General features: G+C 24.2%; 1 protein-coding gene across 2 annotated transcripts in view; it reads right to left on the bottom strand.

Annotated features, from left to right (window-relative positions):
- The window catches only part of LOC126896373 (cytochrome P450 4C1-like), a 28,358-nt gene extending 10,038 nt beyond the window's left edge, over window positions 1-18,320 (bottom strand). Inside the window, exons 1-4 of one of the 2 annotated variants that reach the window (XM_050669092.1) lie at window positions 17,921-18,320; window positions 4,493-4,602; window positions 1,661-1,751; window positions 664-852 (exon numbers count right to left, since the gene is read on the bottom strand). In XM_050669092.1, the coding sequence (XP_050525049.1) occupies window positions 664-852; window positions 1,661-1,751; window positions 4,493-4,597 (385 nt within the window). In that variant the 5' untranslated portion in view covers window positions 4,598-4,602; window positions 17,921-18,320. Of the gene's footprint in view, window positions 1-663; window positions 853-1,660; window positions 1,752-4,492; window positions 4,603-12,315; window positions 12,564-17,920 lie in introns of those variants that run through there. The other variant, XM_050669091.1, reaches the window with a different exon arrangement.
- Window positions 18,321-18,812: the final 492 nt, after the last annotated feature.

Raw genomic sequence — 18,812 nt, forward strand, 5'->3', positions numbered from 1 at the left:
TTAACACAAATTTTATTTCCTATCTACTTATTTACCATGATAATTATATTATTAATGTTTACTATATTGTGTCCTTTAGTTACAGACACTCAGCCTTCTTTTTTTTTTTTTACCGCTCATTATTTACCAATATGGGGGTACAAAACCAAACGTAAACTAACCTTTAGCGTGAGGTTGAACAATGAAATGCATTAGTTAAAATAAGGAAACCGTAATATATAATGTGAATTATAAAATTTATTAAATAATAAATTCACGTATGTGACAGGGATACGGAGCGTTGAACCGATTACATAGTAAAGAATAAATGTCCGTTCGTGAAACACCACTGATGGTGTCATTTATTTCATGAAATGCATACGACAGTGATCATTATTGTGCGGTGTTACCTTTGATATTGGAAATAGGCTTACCTAAGCGTCTGGTAGCCGATAAGAGCTATTGTTCTCATAAAATGTTTATCATAATTTCAATTTAGCGCTTCATTTAGCCACGCCCAGTGTTCTTGAAGTGCCCCAAAGTTCCTAAATTACACTACTTATATTTCTAAAAATAATAAAAATCTTTTTTTTTATTTAGAAATATCCAATTATAAATCTTATAACAGAATAAAAAAATATTAAAAATTACTGATATTTTATTACTAATTATTATCTCACTTACCACATATAGTATCAATTGAACTAGAAATTATATAATCAAAAATATCAAATGTTTCAGTTTTTCCTAGTTCTTTTTGAAGATTTCTTATAAAGATTGATGTTTTCTTATTAAAAATTGGTAAAAGTTGATTTATGAAAGAAGTATTGAATATGGGAGTAATTATTTTTCGATGCTGTTTCCATTTGTTTACTAAAAGCAATGATGGAAAATTTGAGGTTAATTTAAATGATTAATAAAGCATGTTTAAATACAAATTTAATCAAATACAATATAATTCTACTTAATTTATCTAGTTATTAACTATTAATTAAAACTCTAGAGTTATTTATAAAATTTTTATTTTTATTCTTCAAAGAAGTTAATATAGCTTTTAGAAAAATAGAAAATAAAAATAAATATATTCTAATTCATTATAAACATAAAAATTATTGTTCAAGTTTTAACTTGACTTGATTTCATTAATTTTGACCTTTGACAGGCAAGGCTATAATCTTACAGGAAGAGACAAGGCTGGTCAATGACCAGTGGTCACGGGAACCCAAGTTTTTTTTTAATTTTTATAACTATTTAATACTTTTTCTGTACATGAATATTTAATTTGTGGATATATACCTGTATAAAAATGTTTTCAAGGTGAAATATAAAATAAGCAAAACTTTTTTAATTTATTTATAAAATTTTTAATTTTGGTATTAACAAAAATTAAAAAGCTATTTGGTTTAATAATAATAAAAAATAAATGCATTTGCGTAATAACATGAAAATAACATAATCAAATAACAAAAATAAAACTTGTGTAATTTTTATTCGAAGTTCATAGATTCTTTTTCTAATGTTAACTTTTTGGTCACATGTCGAACAAATGCTGAATGGGTAAGAGGGGGGAGAACCGTCTATCAATAATATTTTTTGGTAAGAGGTACTTTTAAAATAGTTTTTGTAATGGGTGACCGTTTTTGTTTGTTGAGGGTTAAATATAAATTATTTTTTTACTTACCAGGAGCAGTTCCCAATCCTTCTCCTAAAATGTCTATTAAAAAATTATATATTTGATCTTTTTCGAAAGCTTTGGAACTGTTAAATATAATCTGAAAAATATCTAATTTTATATTGTCATAATAAAAGTGGTCTAAAAATAAAATTGCATCAAATATAAACACAATCAATGTTTCATCCAAAATTAAGTTGTACCATAGTTTAAAAGAATAAAAAAGAATTAGATTATTTTTTAGTATTTTCTAACTCAACTAAATCGCGAGATTTTTTTTATTTTAACGTAAGTAATATTGGATTAGTAAGGATAAAGAATATATAGTCATAATAATAGATATAGCTAGAAAAAAATAATACACCGTTAAAATTAAGGCCTTCTCTCCTTCGTTAGAAACTTAAAGATACTATGATTTTCAAAGAAATTTATTCTGTGACAATAAACATTTTGGGAAACATTTTTATTTAATAATGTAATTTAATGTTGAAAGACAAAATTTTATATTTTATTCATAGAAAATATAATTTTATTTATTTATTTTTATTTGAAAGAAAAAAAATTGTAATAAACATTACACTATAGTATGTCACTATATAATATGCTACTATTTTTTTTGTTTAATCATATATCGGGATTATAATTATTCTTTCTTGAATAATTTTTAAATACACAAGAGCTATAGCTAGTTAAATTTATAATTTGTTAACTTTTAACTGATAATTTATCGATATTGTTCCTACTTAACTTAACTTAAGTTGAATTAATTATTTTTATTAACTTGATCATCGTTGAAGCATATAATTTGTATAATACATGCATTATAAAAGTATATAATTATAAAATGAATTTAATATTAGCTATATGTGATCAATTTTTATTATATTTTATGAAATGAATAATTGTATTTTTAAAATAAATATGTTAAGTTAAGTTAAGTAGGAACAATATCGATAAGTTAACAAATTATAAATTTAACTAGCTATAGCTCTTGTGTATTTAAAAATTATTTAAGAAAGAATAATTATAATTCCGATATATGATTAAACAAATAACGGCGTCCAAAAAAAATAGTAACATATTATATTGCGATATGTGTATAGTGTAGTGTTTAATATCAAAATGTTTATTACATTTTTTTTTCTATTAAATACCGAAATTTTCTACTTCATAAGGTGTTATTCGATTCAACAATATCTTTAAAATTATAGGCTGAATTTAGAAGTGATTTTGCTCTATATTTTTCACAGTTTAGCTTATCGTCTCTTTTATGTATTGGTATTGTTGTAGCTTCCTTTCATTTTTTTTTGGAATTTTTTCGTTTTTCCATGCCTTTTGATATATTCTGAATATTAAGTGCTCCATTGTTTTTCCATCGTACTTAATGAGTTTTGCTGGAATATCATCAAATCCTGTTGCCTTTGAATTTTTAAGACTCATTAATGCTCTGTTGTTTTTTTTTCTTTAGTCACTTCGCTTATAATAACTTCCTTTCATATACTGTTATCTGTCTCAGTGAGCTTATGGGTATCTCCGCATTTATAAGCTCTACAAAATATTCTTTCCATCTCTCTACTTTTTCTTCTGTGACTTTAAGTGTTAATTTTTATGATTTTTAGTAATTTTTATAAGATTTATATTGTTTTATAGTCCTAAAGAAATTTTCACGATTTCTTGTGATTGATTTTGCTACCTGTAATATTTCATAAAATAATTATTTTTTTCTCTTTGAATATTTCTTTTACAATTTTTCCTGTCTCATATAAATATCTTTTGTATTTCTATTACTTTAACTCATTTAATTTTCTTGGCCAATACGTAGTCTTTCTACAGTTCTTTGACAGTTTTTATAATACCATTTTGTTCTATTATTCCTACTTTTTTCCAATATTTCTATTGTGATTTCTCTAATTACCTTGCAAACTGGTACTTAATCTTACTCCATAATTACTGGATTGAATCAATATTTTTTTACACACTCGCCTATACTTTTTGAATATATGTCTTAAATTTGTTCGTCCTTAAGTCATTCTAAATTTATAGTTGTGCTTTAATTTTTATCAAATTTTTTGTGACTATGTAATTTATTATGTAGCATTAAACTCTTTTACTCATGGTTCTAAATTTTTGTGTACTACAAAGACACACCCAAACATATACTCTATTCCTATTCCAAAACAATAAATAATATACTTATCGACTTTTAGCAGTCCTTTTTCTGGTCATCTTATTTATTGAAGAGCTATAATCTTTATTCTATAAGCTTCTAATGTGTCGGTAAAATATTGGTAAGGTATTAAAAAGGGTTCAAGCCGCAATCTTAAGCTCCGAATTTATAGTTCCTTGTTCAGTTTTAATTCTATAACTGTGTCCGAGACTGAATCTGTGATGATCTTATAACAAATATCTTTTTAAAAGGCAGAGTTGTTAACACTGCATCCAACCACCAACTAGGAAATCCCGATTACCTTAATCAGTTAATATAAAAGTAGTACCTTTTTATTTATAATTTTTTTTAATCTTTTTGTTTTAAATATATGAAGCTCAATAATCATAAATTAAATAAAAATTAAAACTCCAAAAAATAAGAAAAAAAAATTCTTTAGAACTATAAGGTTTTAATTTTTAAAAATATATTTTTATTTTTAATAAATAATAATATTGACGGATTGATAAGGAAAAGTGAAAGAAAAAACAAACTAATAGCTGGACTTAGTCAAAAATATCCTAATAATAATAAATAAATAATAAATTGTTTTGTAATACTTAAAAAAATGTGTCTTCTGAATTTTAACTTACAAATAAACAAATTTTCACCTTTATTATAACAGTTATACATACTTCTAAATCTTCAGGATTGGACAAAATTACAGCTAGTGATGATCCTAACCAGACTTTAAATGGTTCTGAACCAAACTTTTCAGTTAATTGTATTAATTTTTCCATTATTTCTAAATGTGAAATATGATACTACTTATTTAAATGTCACTCGATATTTGTGTTTAGTTAATTAATTATAAGTTAATTATTATATTGGGGGTTAAAATTTGGGTGCAGCTCGTATTAGTGTATGTGCTCTCTGGATGCGCTAATTACCTAATTTGTGTAACCTAAATTGTGTGTAACTCAATAAGTATCAAAAATTTGTTATCGACCCATTAAATATATTTACAAAAAAATTGCTATAAATAAATATGTTGAAATTTCGAAAAAGTATAAACCCTTTTTTAGCTTCGATGCGAAGCTGAGAAGGTATTGGTTTTACTAAACTGTTTTTTTTTTGTGTCTGTTACCACTTTTTCTCAGCTCTCACCGAACCGATTTCTTTCAATGATACGTCAAAAGATCACAAATCGTATCTAGTCGAGACATTACCCTCAAAAATTGAAAAAAAATCCCTCGTTCCCCGTAAATGGGGGAAACCTCCAAAAAAATAACAAAATTTAAAAATCGCTAATATTTGAAATGTTTTCAATTTTTTTTACTTAAAATTACTATAACTTTTTTAAAAATAACCAAATCAATATAATTTTTTTTATATAGATGCATGATATCATTACCTTTCATTTTGGTATATTTTTTTTTACATCTGACCCTTTACCTGCCCACAGGGAGGGGATTCAAAATGACAACTTTTTCACAAAAAATTTACTTTTTCAACTTAAATTTTGAAAGCGTTCCAGAAAGTCTAACACTTTTATATATATTTTAAATTAAAGCTAATGTATTGTTATTTATTATGGAAAAAAAAAATTTCGGACTTTATTTTATCTTCACGGTGAAAATGACATCCGAGTGCTATTATTGTGTGAAAATTCTCGATTTTATTTTTTACATTTTTAACTTTATAATGCTATAACTTATTGAAAAGTGAATGGATCAACATAATTTTAATGAGAAATAATATTTTTTAATAATCTCTTTTTCATTCGATATACTTTATCTTAATCAGGATATTAATATGGAACTAGCAGATTATGTAGCTTTTGGAATAATCCACCAATTTTTTTAAATTAAATACTATCTAAAGATTTGCATCGAAGCATTTTTTTTTGATAGTGATTTTAATCACTGTCAGATATCATTATTTTTGATTCAACTATGCCACGTCACCACTGTGCCGTGACCCCCTTGTGCTGGGTTTTTCTTATTGAAGACAAATAAAATATATGTTTTGAACGTAGTCCAAAACAGTAAAATTTATCTATCAAAAAAAAATAACGCATTAAAAAATTTTAAATGTCTAACTATGGTGAAACACCTTATCTATTTAAAATGCAAAATTTTAGAAAGTCATAATTTTCGTATACAAAATGATTACTTTAATAATAGCTATCATTTTTTCAAACAGAAACATGCGTATTTATCTAGCTTACATAATAAAAAATAATTTAGTAAAAAAATGACTGATCGATAACAACTTTTGAAATTTTTCTTTAGAAGTTGATAATATTTTTATATATAAAATGGAGAAAGAGCGCGTATAATGCGTAATAATAAAAATAACATAATCAACACCTCACATCCACTCTATATTTAAAAATAGTTTTAATTTCCAAATTAATAGATCAAAAGGTTTAATTATTATTTCCGTGGCACGGAATACATGAAGTAGTCAAGCGTCTGTACCACAGAAAAATTATGATATGTTGGTGGGTTTTCATATACGATTGTTGTTACAGAAAATAATTAGACAAATATATATTTAGGTAATTAGATAAAAAAAATAAATATTAAAAGAAACAGAAAGAAATGGTAATATACATATTAATATCTATTGAAGTTTACATTTTATAAAGTGTCTATCAATAACAACACTACACGACAATATAAAACTAGTTTATCACTCCGTTACTTAACTGTCAAAACCATAAAACTAGCTGTTTTCAAATATTACAGTTATAAATTGTTATATTTAAGTATTTAACAATAAACAATTGATAAATAAAAATCGCTCAGAATAGTGTTCAAAATGTATTTTATATATCGAACTTGTTTTTTATTTATTATACAGGGTGATTTTTTTATCATAACCCACTCAATTACTTACAGAATAATAATAATTTAAAAAAAAATTTTTATTTTTATCTTTAGTTACACATTATTCTTGAATTATTAATTGGTTTTTTATGATATTGCTATCACAGTCGCGGATTGTTTATTATCAATTATGACTATCAATAGATATACTTTTTGTATTGTCAGTTGGTGTATTTATAAACTCATGTACCTTACTATCATTGATAATAACAATGCTGTGTACCTGCTAATATCGATGTCATAAAAAATCAATTAACTACCTGTATTTGTAATTCCTTGTATATTATACCTATACATTAACTCAAAAATTTGATACTTTAAATGTTTATATCTAATAAACAAATTAAGTTTCATTAAAAATTCAATCGCCATTTACTATTAAAAATCCAAACATTTTATTAAATTCAAAATATGTGTTCCCATTTAAAAAAACAAAGTTGACACCCTTATCAGACATAAGGGATTAATTTAAAAAGTATTACATAGTTAAAAATTCAAGAACAATATGTAACTAAAGATAATAAAAAAAAAAATGTTTAAATTATTATTATTCTGCAAGTAATTGAGTGGGTTCTGATAAAAAAATTACCCTGTATAGTTTAAATTACGTCAATTAGGAATACTGTTGGTTTTTGTAGAAAAATCGATTATAATTAAATATCACTGATTAGCAAATTTTTTAAACTGATTTATACTTTTTTTAAATAAAAAATAATAATATTTTGAACGATTGTTTCAAGTTTTTTCACAAAAATACAATGTAATGATCAATGACAAGATTTACTGAGAAAATGTATATAGTTTTTAATTTATAATTTTTATTATCAGGCATTAAACTAAATAAGTATACAAAAGCATGAATTATTAAATTCAATTATTAAACAATATTATTATAAAATTTACCAACAAATTTTTACATATGAGCTTAATTTTTTGTTTGAATAGTATAAATAAAATTGAATTTTTTTTTTAATTTCTTAAATTATATATATTTTCTTTTTAATAAAATTTATAAATATCTGTTTTATTTTAAACCAAAATGGCCATTAATTAAAAAAAAATCTCAAAAACTCACGTAATTCTTAAATTATTGTATTTTTATACCACTAAAATAAAATAAAAATTTAATTATTTATTTACTCTATAACTATTTAATTTCAATTATAATGAGTTTGATAGTAATTACACATAAAGTTAGTATTTTTGTAAACTTTAAAAAGCTAATTATTCAAGACTAATTAATATCTGGATGCTTACTTAATTTGTTTGATTTAAGAAAAATATTTTAATTCAACTCCTAAAGAAATTAAAATTTAGACTAATAATTTAAATTGATTTTTGCGTATTTCAACAGATCAAACTTCAAGTAATGGTAAATTACAGTTGTAATTATTCGCACAGAACTTTATTTTGATAATTTATTATGTTAATGTTATTTAATTTTGTCCCTGTATAGTTAACACTAAAATTTTATCTATTAATCTCAGGATTCTACGAAATTTGAAACTATTTAAAATTTAAATTATATTGAAAATATTTAACTCCAAAAGCCACAAAAAAATTACTAAACTATTGTGGATACAATTTTCGGCAACAATGTTACCATTATCAACGCTAAACACATACTCAATATAATAATAGTAATTATTAAAAATATAATAATAATTTTAATTTTAAATAATTATCCACAAGCGATCAATTTTTATTATATTGAAACTATGTAAGCTAAACTCAAATAAAATAGCATAACTTTACAAGAACTCTGAGGGTCTGCCATGGGTCGAGGCAAAGCCAGAGCACCATGGATTTTGTACCTTATTCTAGGGTGAAAGATTATTAAAAATATTTGTAGTTTAATACAGTAATTATCAAAATTTATTAAATGTTATAAAACAATTTTATCACAATATAACAAAATAGATGGACTATGGCCATTAATTAAAATAAATTAAAAAATTAAATAAAGTAAAATCGAATACACAAAACCCAACATAATAGGGGTAATATATATATATTCCACAAAAGGTTAAATAGATAACATTAAATAAAAAACAGTATTAATAATAAAGTTATGACCAGGGATAGAGAATTCATGAAATGTCTAAGATTATAAATTTGATTGAAAAGTTAGTTAAAAATTGTTTATACTAAACAATATCCAATTAATATTCCTTTTGCTTATATCATTTTTAGTACTAATAATCATTAAGTCCAGATATATGTAGGATAATTCAATGTGATTTACCACAATGATATAAAACAGGTCATCTACATACATTTAGGCGTCGAAATGGCTTATGTGTTCTCTAACAAGAGCAATGACACAGTTTTAATACAGCGATCACACGACTAATATTTAAGTTTTTATTACAAAAACAATCAGTATGCATACAGAAATATTAACTGTGTAAAAAAAACTGTCTACTTGAATATACTAGAATTTCACTGTCATACGCAGAATTAAAAACCAATTTAAAGTACCAACACTATAGAATAAAAGAATAAAATGTAAGGAACATGAGCATGGCAGATCCAACGCATGTGTCAGGGTAAAATGGACATGTCACCAACGTCAATGAGTATTCTCTACATAAATGCAAAAAATACTCAATGAGATGTTCACCATGTCCATCCGAGGACCGGACATCTCAAGGAAAGGACAAAGAAAATAAACGAATTTTAGATAGAATTGATCATTAAAGATAATCAAAATTATAGTTGATCTGTACATAGTCATTAACTAATATTGAAAAAAAATCAGACCACATGGTCAGATAATCAAGAAATAAAAACAAAAATTAATTAATTAAAAGGTGTATATAATGCAAGGATACGAAAAGAATAAAAATACCACATAATAATCTAGATGATTTCCAAGTTTTGATGGGTGATTATTATGATGCGGTGCCCTTATAATAGTCAAGACAAAATGAACGCATCCCACTCTATCCTGGAATTTGACAGCAATGGAAAAAGAAAGTTGACGACGATGTTATGCCAAAGAGGTGTGTGGATGATGATTGAACCTTTATTTTCAAACATAACCGTAGTCTTCCAAACTAGTTTGATAACGCATGGTAGATGGCACTTAACAGTTTGACCATAGCGTCAATTGACCATTCTCAGATGTGATATTTTAGGATAAGACAACCAGGTACTAGTAACAACTGTACTAAATAAATCTATGTGTTCATGTGTAACACTGAACTTAGAGATGTACGACATGCACTTTTTGAATACAGTTGTGACCTAATACTCATTATAATTTTTTTGCGTTACAAATATTACCCGAAAAAAAAGTTAATACTAACCAAAGAGCTCCTAGTAAATCTACAGAGATTGAGACAAATTTCCCTAAAACAAATGGTCGACGTTTTTCATCAACATTTTACTAGAATGTATAAGTTAATAAAGAACGTCATCGTAAAGATTCCTTGAGTTATTATATTTTACTTGATAGAATTTTTGTATATATTGTATTTTTTTGGTAAGAACTTACAAAAAATATCTAGAAAACTTTATGATATCTAAAAATCTAAAGATATCAGCACCAACGATAAGACAAGTCCACACATATATGCTACTGTTTAAAATGAAAATTTTATTTATGCCTGTGTTAGAATTTCTCACTAATTAAAAATAAACTACAAGTATAATTTATTCCAGAAATATTTCATTGACTTATAAAGCTATACTGTAATAAGACATTTTCCAGCATTCTATGACTACAGAGAAAGTTTCAATGATAATATTTTAAGTAATTTAAAATATTTATTCATTGTATTGAGTAAATGATCACCATATTTGGACATTGATTTAGAAAAATTACAATTAAATGGACAAAGTGAAACAAACTTATTATCCAAAAATGAATTAAAATAGAAATGCTTGTTACAAAGTTTTTTAATATCTCTATTGATACAACAGTTGAATAAAATGAGAATATCTTAAAGAAATCAACATCTAAAAGAGAAATATTAAATTTTGTTGTACGGTATGTTTGTTTTGATAATAATGTAACAGAAATAAAATAACGTTTACTTGCATTAAAAGAATGTTCTTATACTACTGGATGAAGATTACTTGAAACTTTTAATAATATTTGCGATGAAAAAATTAAACTAGAAACGGAACTTAATTAGTCAGAGTTACAATGGTGCTAAGTAACATGCGAGAGTAGTATAAAAGTTCTACAAGCATTGATTCCTCAACAAAATGCTTCATCCATTTACATATGGTGCTATTTTCATAGTCAATCGTGTAATTGTACAACTGTCTAATAGTCCTAGTACAGTCTTATATCAGGTAGTAAAAAAAAGATTGTGTTTTTTGAAGTCAGATTATTTTAAGATAATACCATTTGAAAAATGTAGAACATATTTTAAAATAGAAATCAAAGAATCAGGTTTAATTGGTTGTTTGATATTGCAAGTTTTACTAGCTACATTTTATCAAAAAAAATTTAATTTAATTAGATCACTTACTCGTATGCTTCAGGCTATTATTTTGTTCAGTGAAATAAATAATAAATAAAATTTTTACTCTTCATTAAAACAAATAAGATGTAATAATGTATTTGAAAAAAATAATTAAAGAATCTAATAATTTTATGAGTGATCATTTTGAATTTACTCAGTTTGTTGTAATTGGAAGTAGGACTAGAATAAAAATAGATAGATAAAAATTACAGAGATGCACTAGTATCTTATCCTAGGCTTAATTTAAAATTGATATTTATTTTGGGGAACTTTATGCATCTATTATGACTTCAAAATCTCGATTTAATTTAATTTTACGAAATCTTTTAAGTTATATATGTTTCTTTTCTAAAAGTCGATTGAATCAAATGAAAATTGGAAAATTATTAGTAGATTCATTCTTAATTCTTTTAGTTTGTATCAACAATTTATAGATTGTACTAAATTATATAATGAATATATAAAGCCTGCACATTAGTATTGTAACAAAGAAAAAATGACCAAACTGGCAAAAAATATGTATTTGAATATCTCTAATATAACTTTTGAAACAATAAATGTAATATGGAAATATCAACATCGAATGAAGACTCAATCAATTCCCAAACATAAAAGGTTCAAAATAGAAGAATCTAATTAATATTATTAAGTTTTGCTATTCAGCTGAACTTAAAAGTGGGTTTCCTACATTATTTATAGCCCTTCAGATTGTTTGTACATTACCTAAATCGCCTAAAGAGTAAAATAGACTAAAATAAGCAATTTAAATAGATGTATTACGATTCAATCAAATAAAGTTCACATCTATATCCTTTTGTTTGTGTCAAAAACTGTATAATTTATTTATTTCAAAAGTAAAGTTTTTCCAAAGTATGGCTTAGACTTTGGACGTCACTAAAACTGTAATGTATTTATTTACAAGCTATATTAAAAGTTATTAAAGATGCTTAAATATGGTGGACATTTTATTTATTTCAAAAGTAAATTTTTTCCAAAGTCAATTATTTTTATAATTTATATTAAATTTTTTAATGGAGTAGGTTTAGAAATCTAAAAAATTTCACTCTAGTGTGCTCGTAACATGTTGTGTTATTGATGGTAACATGAAGGAAGCCAAAAATTAATAATATTTTATGTAAAACTTACGTTGCAATGTCCCTGTAAATTCTAGTCCTGAACCAATTAATGGATATGATTGAGGACCTGGTAATTTTGCTGCAAATCTATCAATAAATCTACGATTCCATTTGATGCGACACCAAAAAATTATTAAAACTAAAAAGACAGCATAACAAGATAACTCAGTTTTCTTTTGCCATAATCTATCTAATTTACTTAGGTATACAAAATAATTATTTAACGTTAATTCCATCGTATATATTTTGTATGTCAAAGTCAACTTTCAGAATGAAATGAGAAGAGTACACTAAAATTCAATTTTAATTAAAGACTGAATTATGATCCGGATGTGCTGATTATACAGAGTGGTTATCATAAACCACACTAAAGCTCTCAAATTGAATACAATATTAAAAAAAAAAAAAAAACTGCTGTATTTAATCAAATAATTTTTTATTTATAAGCTATTTAGTAACTTTTTTACGAAAATTAACATTTTCAACTTAACTTTTGAAATTGTTCCGGAAATACTGCGTCCTTTAAAGATATACCAAATTATAGCTTATGTCATATACTATAAAATGAAAAAAAAAATTTGTCCTGACGACTTAATTTCTATGGGCAAATAGCTGCCGTAGTTAAAAACATGCTATTTTTGTGTTAAAATTTTCAATTTAAAAATGCTATAACTTTTCGAAAAATGTAAGTATCAGCACAAACTTATTTTTCTAAATATATTATAAGTACATATTTCATTTGATATACTTTATATTAAAATTGGATAATTTCCCCTTATAAAAGGGGCGTTCAAAACTTAAAACATTGTTTAAAAAATAAAACATTTTCAACTTAACTTTTGAAAAAGTTCCGGAAATACTGCGTCCCTTAAACATATATTAAATATACTATAAAATGAAAAAAAAAATTTGTCCCCAAACTTTATCTTCTATGTGCAAATGGCTGTCGAAATTAAAAAAAAAATGTAATATTTGCGATAAAAATCACCTTTTATCAGGATGTTTTTTGTACTTAAAACTTCCATAACTTTTTCAAATATTAACAAATCAAAATAATATTTTTTTATATACAAAAACAATTTCCTTTCATTTGATATCATTTTTTTTTTTTGAAAATCTAACACTTATTCTGCTCACAGGGGGGATTTAAAATTTAAAACTTTATTACAAAAACTAACTTGCCGAATCAGTAACACTTGTGTTTTTCACGATTATGGTACGAGGTTAAAATCCGCTTGTGACGATTAATATTTTGCATTTTTTTTTTGAGTTAGAATAAAATGTTTCAATCAATTTGATATTTATCTCATTTAGATTAAATAACTTCAATAAATATCAATAATCTCATCATTGTAGTCTCCCCTCATGAGAAGAAATTTCTTATTGATGTTAATATTATTTTACTATGTAGTTCTTTTTGTGGCTTCGATTTATTTTGTCAACCCTCATTAGACCTACTTATTTCAACAATACGTCAAATGATTACAATTCGTATTTAGTTTAAGTTATTACTCTTAAAAATTGAACTTTTCTGATAAATGTACAGTAAATATTAATTATAAAATTTCCTAATTGCATATTAATTTTAAAAATTTCATTTTTTCTATTTAATAATGTCAATTTCAAACTAGCAAGTTGAACTAAAAGTTATGGTAATAAATTAATTTTTTTTATTAAAATTTCACTTTAAAGGACAAAAAATAGTAGGTTCAAAATCTATCTACAGATTTGCATCGAAGCGTTTTTTATGATAGTGATTTTAATCACTGTCAGATTAAATCTATACTGATCCACCTATGCAACGTCCCCACTATGCCTCGATCCCACTGTGCTGGGTTTTTTTTTAATAAATGTTTTCCGTTTTTTATACCTGTTTTTTATACCAAATTATAGCTTATGTCATATACTATAAAATGAAAAAAAAAATTTGTCCTGACGACTTAATTTCTATGGGCAAATAGCTGCCGTAGTTAAAAACATGCTATTTTTGTGTTAAAATTTTTGATTTTCGATTTTATATTTTCAAGTTTAAATTGCTATAACTTTTAGGAAAATATATGTATTAACACAATTTTTTTTTTATAAATACAATATATATACATTTTCATTTAACGTACTTTTAATTTAAATTGGCCTTTTCCTTTTATACGGGGGTGTTCAAAACTTGAAACATATGTACAAAAAGTAGAACTTTTCAACTTAACTTTTGAAAATACTGTGTCCTTTAAACATATGTTAAATTAAAGCTTATAATAAATATTATAAGTTCAAAAAAATTAATATGTCCCGACACTTTTTCTTCTATAGAAAAATTTAACGAAAAATGTAACTTTTATGTAAAAGAACTGTTTGACATGAAATATTTTAATACTTAAAACTGTCATAACTTTTTGAAAAATGAACAAATTAAAATTTTTTTATAATAAAATCTTAGATATTTTTCATTCATTTGACATAATTTTTTTGAAAATCCGACTCTAAACCTGCACACAGGAAAAATTTAAAAAATCAATTTTTGCACACAAGTTATGCTTTTTCTATTTAATTTTTGAAAATGTTCTGAAAATATTAATAATTTATTTTATCTTAAATTAAAGCTTATATTATAATTTAGAATAAAGTTCATAAGACATAAGAAGTTTTTAAAGTCAGAAAAGTCACTTTAAAATTTGAATTAGCTTAAATTGCCAATTTTATTAATTGGCGAAAGCAACGAACAGTTGCTGAATAGGTAACACTTGTGTCGTCACGGTTAGAATACGCCTGTGGCAATTAATGCTTTGCATTAATTTTAAGTTAGAAAAATTTTCAAATCATTTGATTTTTATCTCATTTAGATTCAATAACTTCAATGAATATAAAGGATCCTATCACTATAGTCTCCCCTCCGGAGAAGAAATTTATATTCATGTTAATATTATTTTACTCTGTGGTTCTTTTTGTGATTATCATTTATTTTCTCTGTTCTAACTTGACCTACTTTTATCAACGATACGTCAAATGATTACAATTCGTCTTTAGTTGAAGATATTACCCTCAAAAATTGAAAAAAAATGCCTTAATCAAATATAAAGTACCTTAAACAGCTTTATCCATACAAACAATTAAAATGATTCATTTCTAATATTTTTAATGTATTTATTGAATTAGATTTGATATGATAAAATTATTCAACTGCAAAAGTAAATAATTTTACTTTGTAATTTATTAATTTTTTAACTCTATTTGTGTTTGTTACTAACAGGTCTATAATATTCCAAATTTTTGGGTAACAAGTTGCTATAAAAATAATTTTTTTTTAGAAATTATTTTTAGTTTCCCTAAATTTAACATTGGATTTTCACAATTATAATCAAATTTTATAATACACTCAATTGAGTAAATTTGTTAAACAACTTTTAAGAAACAAAAAAAAAAAATTAGGTTAAAAATGAAATTTTGCACTTATTATTTTTAGCATATTATAAATAAAAATCAGTAATTTTTTGAAAACAATATTTTTTTCTATTTTTAATTAATTTTTTTAAATGTAAATACTTATTTTAACAATCGATTTTTACAATTATAATCACATTTTATAATGCGCTCTCAATTGAGTAGATCTTTTTAACAACTTTTTTTTATTGGTTTTTTTAGTTAAAGTAAATCATTGAAATTAATTCAGTTCTGTATATTTCAATTGTAGAATCTTTTTAAATACCAAAAGTTAATTATAAATAATTACTATAATTTATATTTAAGTGATCTATTACGATAAAAATGTAAAAAAAATCGAACTTTTCTGATAAATGTACTATAAATAGTAATTATAAAATTTCCTGATTGCATATTAATTTTAACAATTTCATTTTTTCTATTTAATAATGTCAATTTCAAACTTGCAAGTTGAACTAAAATTATGGTAATAAATTCATTTTTTTTTATTATAAACTTTTACTTTATAGGACGAAAAAAGTAGGTTAGATAATTATTACTTTAAACATATTAAAAATAAAAATCAATAATAATTTGAAAAGAATTTATTATAAAAATTATATAATATATAATTATAAATATTTTACTTTTGTAATTATCCACCAATTTCTTAAAATTAAACACTATCTAAAGATTTGCATTGAAGCGTTTATTATGATAGTGATTTTTTAGTGAAAATTCTCGATTTTATTTTTTACATTTTTAACTTTATAATGATATAACTTAATGAAAAATGAATGAATCAACATAATTTTTTAATGAGAAATAATATTTTTTAATAATCTCTTTTTCATTCGATATACTTTATCTTAATCAGAATATTAATAAGGAACTAGCAGATTATGTAGCTTTTGGAATAATCCACCAATTGTTTTAAATTAAACACTATCTAAAAATTTGCATTGAAGCGTTTCATATGATAGTGATTTTAATCACTGTCAAATATCATTATACTTGATCCAACTATGCCACATGCCCACTGTGCTGGGATATTTAAATGGTTTCAAATGTTTATAATTAACTAGCTTATTTAACAGATATTGATGTAATGAAAAAAAAGACTGGTTGATAACATTTTTACCAGTTTTAAAACTATAGACAGTATTAATGAAGTTATTAACAATTTTTTTTTGTTTATTAGAGGAATGACTAGAAGCAAGGAGTGAGTGCTAATATTTTTATTGTTGGTCTTTTCCTGGCCATACTTTTCTTGCCACCTAAATATAAAAATGAGAAATATGTATGTTTTATATGTTATTAATAAAGTTAACACCCCTATAAGTTTTAAGAGATAATTCTAAAATTAGCTGATAAATTAAAAAATATATATAACTAAAAAAACTAACAATTTTTTTTTTTTTAATTTTGTATTTAATTTGAGAGTTTTCGAGTGGTTTATGATAAACCGATCATTCTGTACAATGAAAATGTGATTATTTATCTTAATTAACGTAAAACATAAATTTAGATAAATTAATTATTAAATCTGCTGCTATACAGAGTATTCAGTAAGTAAGGAAACTGGTCAGTTATTAAAAAAATAAAAACAATGAAAACCCATATCCTTACTTATATAATTATAAGACTATTAAATAAAATTAATCATTTATTAAAGAATTAATAAATAATCCGGTTTGTACTCAATTATTACATTATGTGGTATTATATAAATATATTAGTTTCGTATGGTCAAAATTTAATTATTTTGACTAGTACAAAAAATTATATTAAATATTTATTAATACAGGTTGAATCCTTTAATGCTTGCCGCTCGATTCGTCTTAATATAATAATTATTTTAAGAAATGTTTTTTATTTTTCTTCTATTGCAAATATTTCTTGGTTTATCATTTATTAATTAAATAAATTATATATATCCCGTATCTTGTAAGGGTATTAATTTATCTTTAAAATAACAAACATAATTGACTATTGAAAAAATTAAAAATAATGTAGTTCAAATATATGGTCGATAACAAGTTTGCACCAATAATGTGTAATAACTAAAAATAAAGTAGGTGGAGATGGTATTAATAAAGAGGAATGATAATGGCATCATCCGTAAAGACATAATAAATAAAAGTACTTTGTTTCTAGTTATAATTTGATTAGTATAGTTAGTGTATTATAACTACTCTTACCTGATATACCTTGGCGGTAAAGCACGGTCCTCGGTGTATAGAGGAGAAAAGAGTATTTTTCTTCTTCTTCCTCGCCTTAATCCCACTACTTGGGGTCGGCCAAGAGAAAAAAGAGTTGTGTGGATTTATTAAATGTTAAATAAGAAAACAGACTATAATATAGGCGTATAATGTGAATAATTAAATAATTATTTCAACATGAAAATATCTTAAATTAGACTACAAACTTATAAAGAAGAAGCGACACCAAGTTATAATATAAGTATTGAAAAATAAGTAAAGAGACTGCAAAATAAAAGAAGGAGCAAATCTAACTACTTAGGTATCATCGCCAGAAGAGCAAAAATGAGTGAGTGTCCGAAACGAATATCAAAGGACGGACCAGAACCCAGAGGGTTCTTAGGTCTGCAATAATTAATCAAAGCAATAAAAATTTTATGTGATAATATTAAAAGAAAGGTGTGCTTTACAAGAGGTACAGGGAGTGAATTGAATGACATCATTGTTTGTTTAAGATATGTAAACAAATAATAACGATTAACGTGTTATGAATCTGTATGAGGTCATTCATGGCCTTATGCGGCAAGGATTATGTAAACCAAATTTAACTATTACACGCCTCAGCGGCGTCGATATATTATTGGTAAACGTTGGTGAGATGTATCAATTTAATTAAGTAATAAAAAGAATATTTCAAATGGCAATTTTGAATATTTAAAAGCCTTTTTATTTTTTGCTTATTAATGACAAATAATATAATTTAATTGTAAATTTTTAAGCTGCACAATTTTGTGTTTTTTTTTATTTTATTTTTTATAAATTAAGGCACTTATCGATATGAGCCATACTAATAATTTAGTAGTTGGATTTATTATTTCTCAATTAGTAAGTT

This window comes from Daktulosphaira vitifoliae, unplaced genomic scaffold (genome assembly GCF_025091365.1).
Source record: "Daktulosphaira vitifoliae isolate Bord-2020 unplaced genomic scaffold, ASM2509136v1 Scaffold_1, whole genome shotgun sequence".
NCBI classification, from domain to species: domain Eukaryota; kingdom Metazoa; phylum Arthropoda; class Insecta; order Hemiptera; family Phylloxeridae; genus Daktulosphaira; species Daktulosphaira vitifoliae.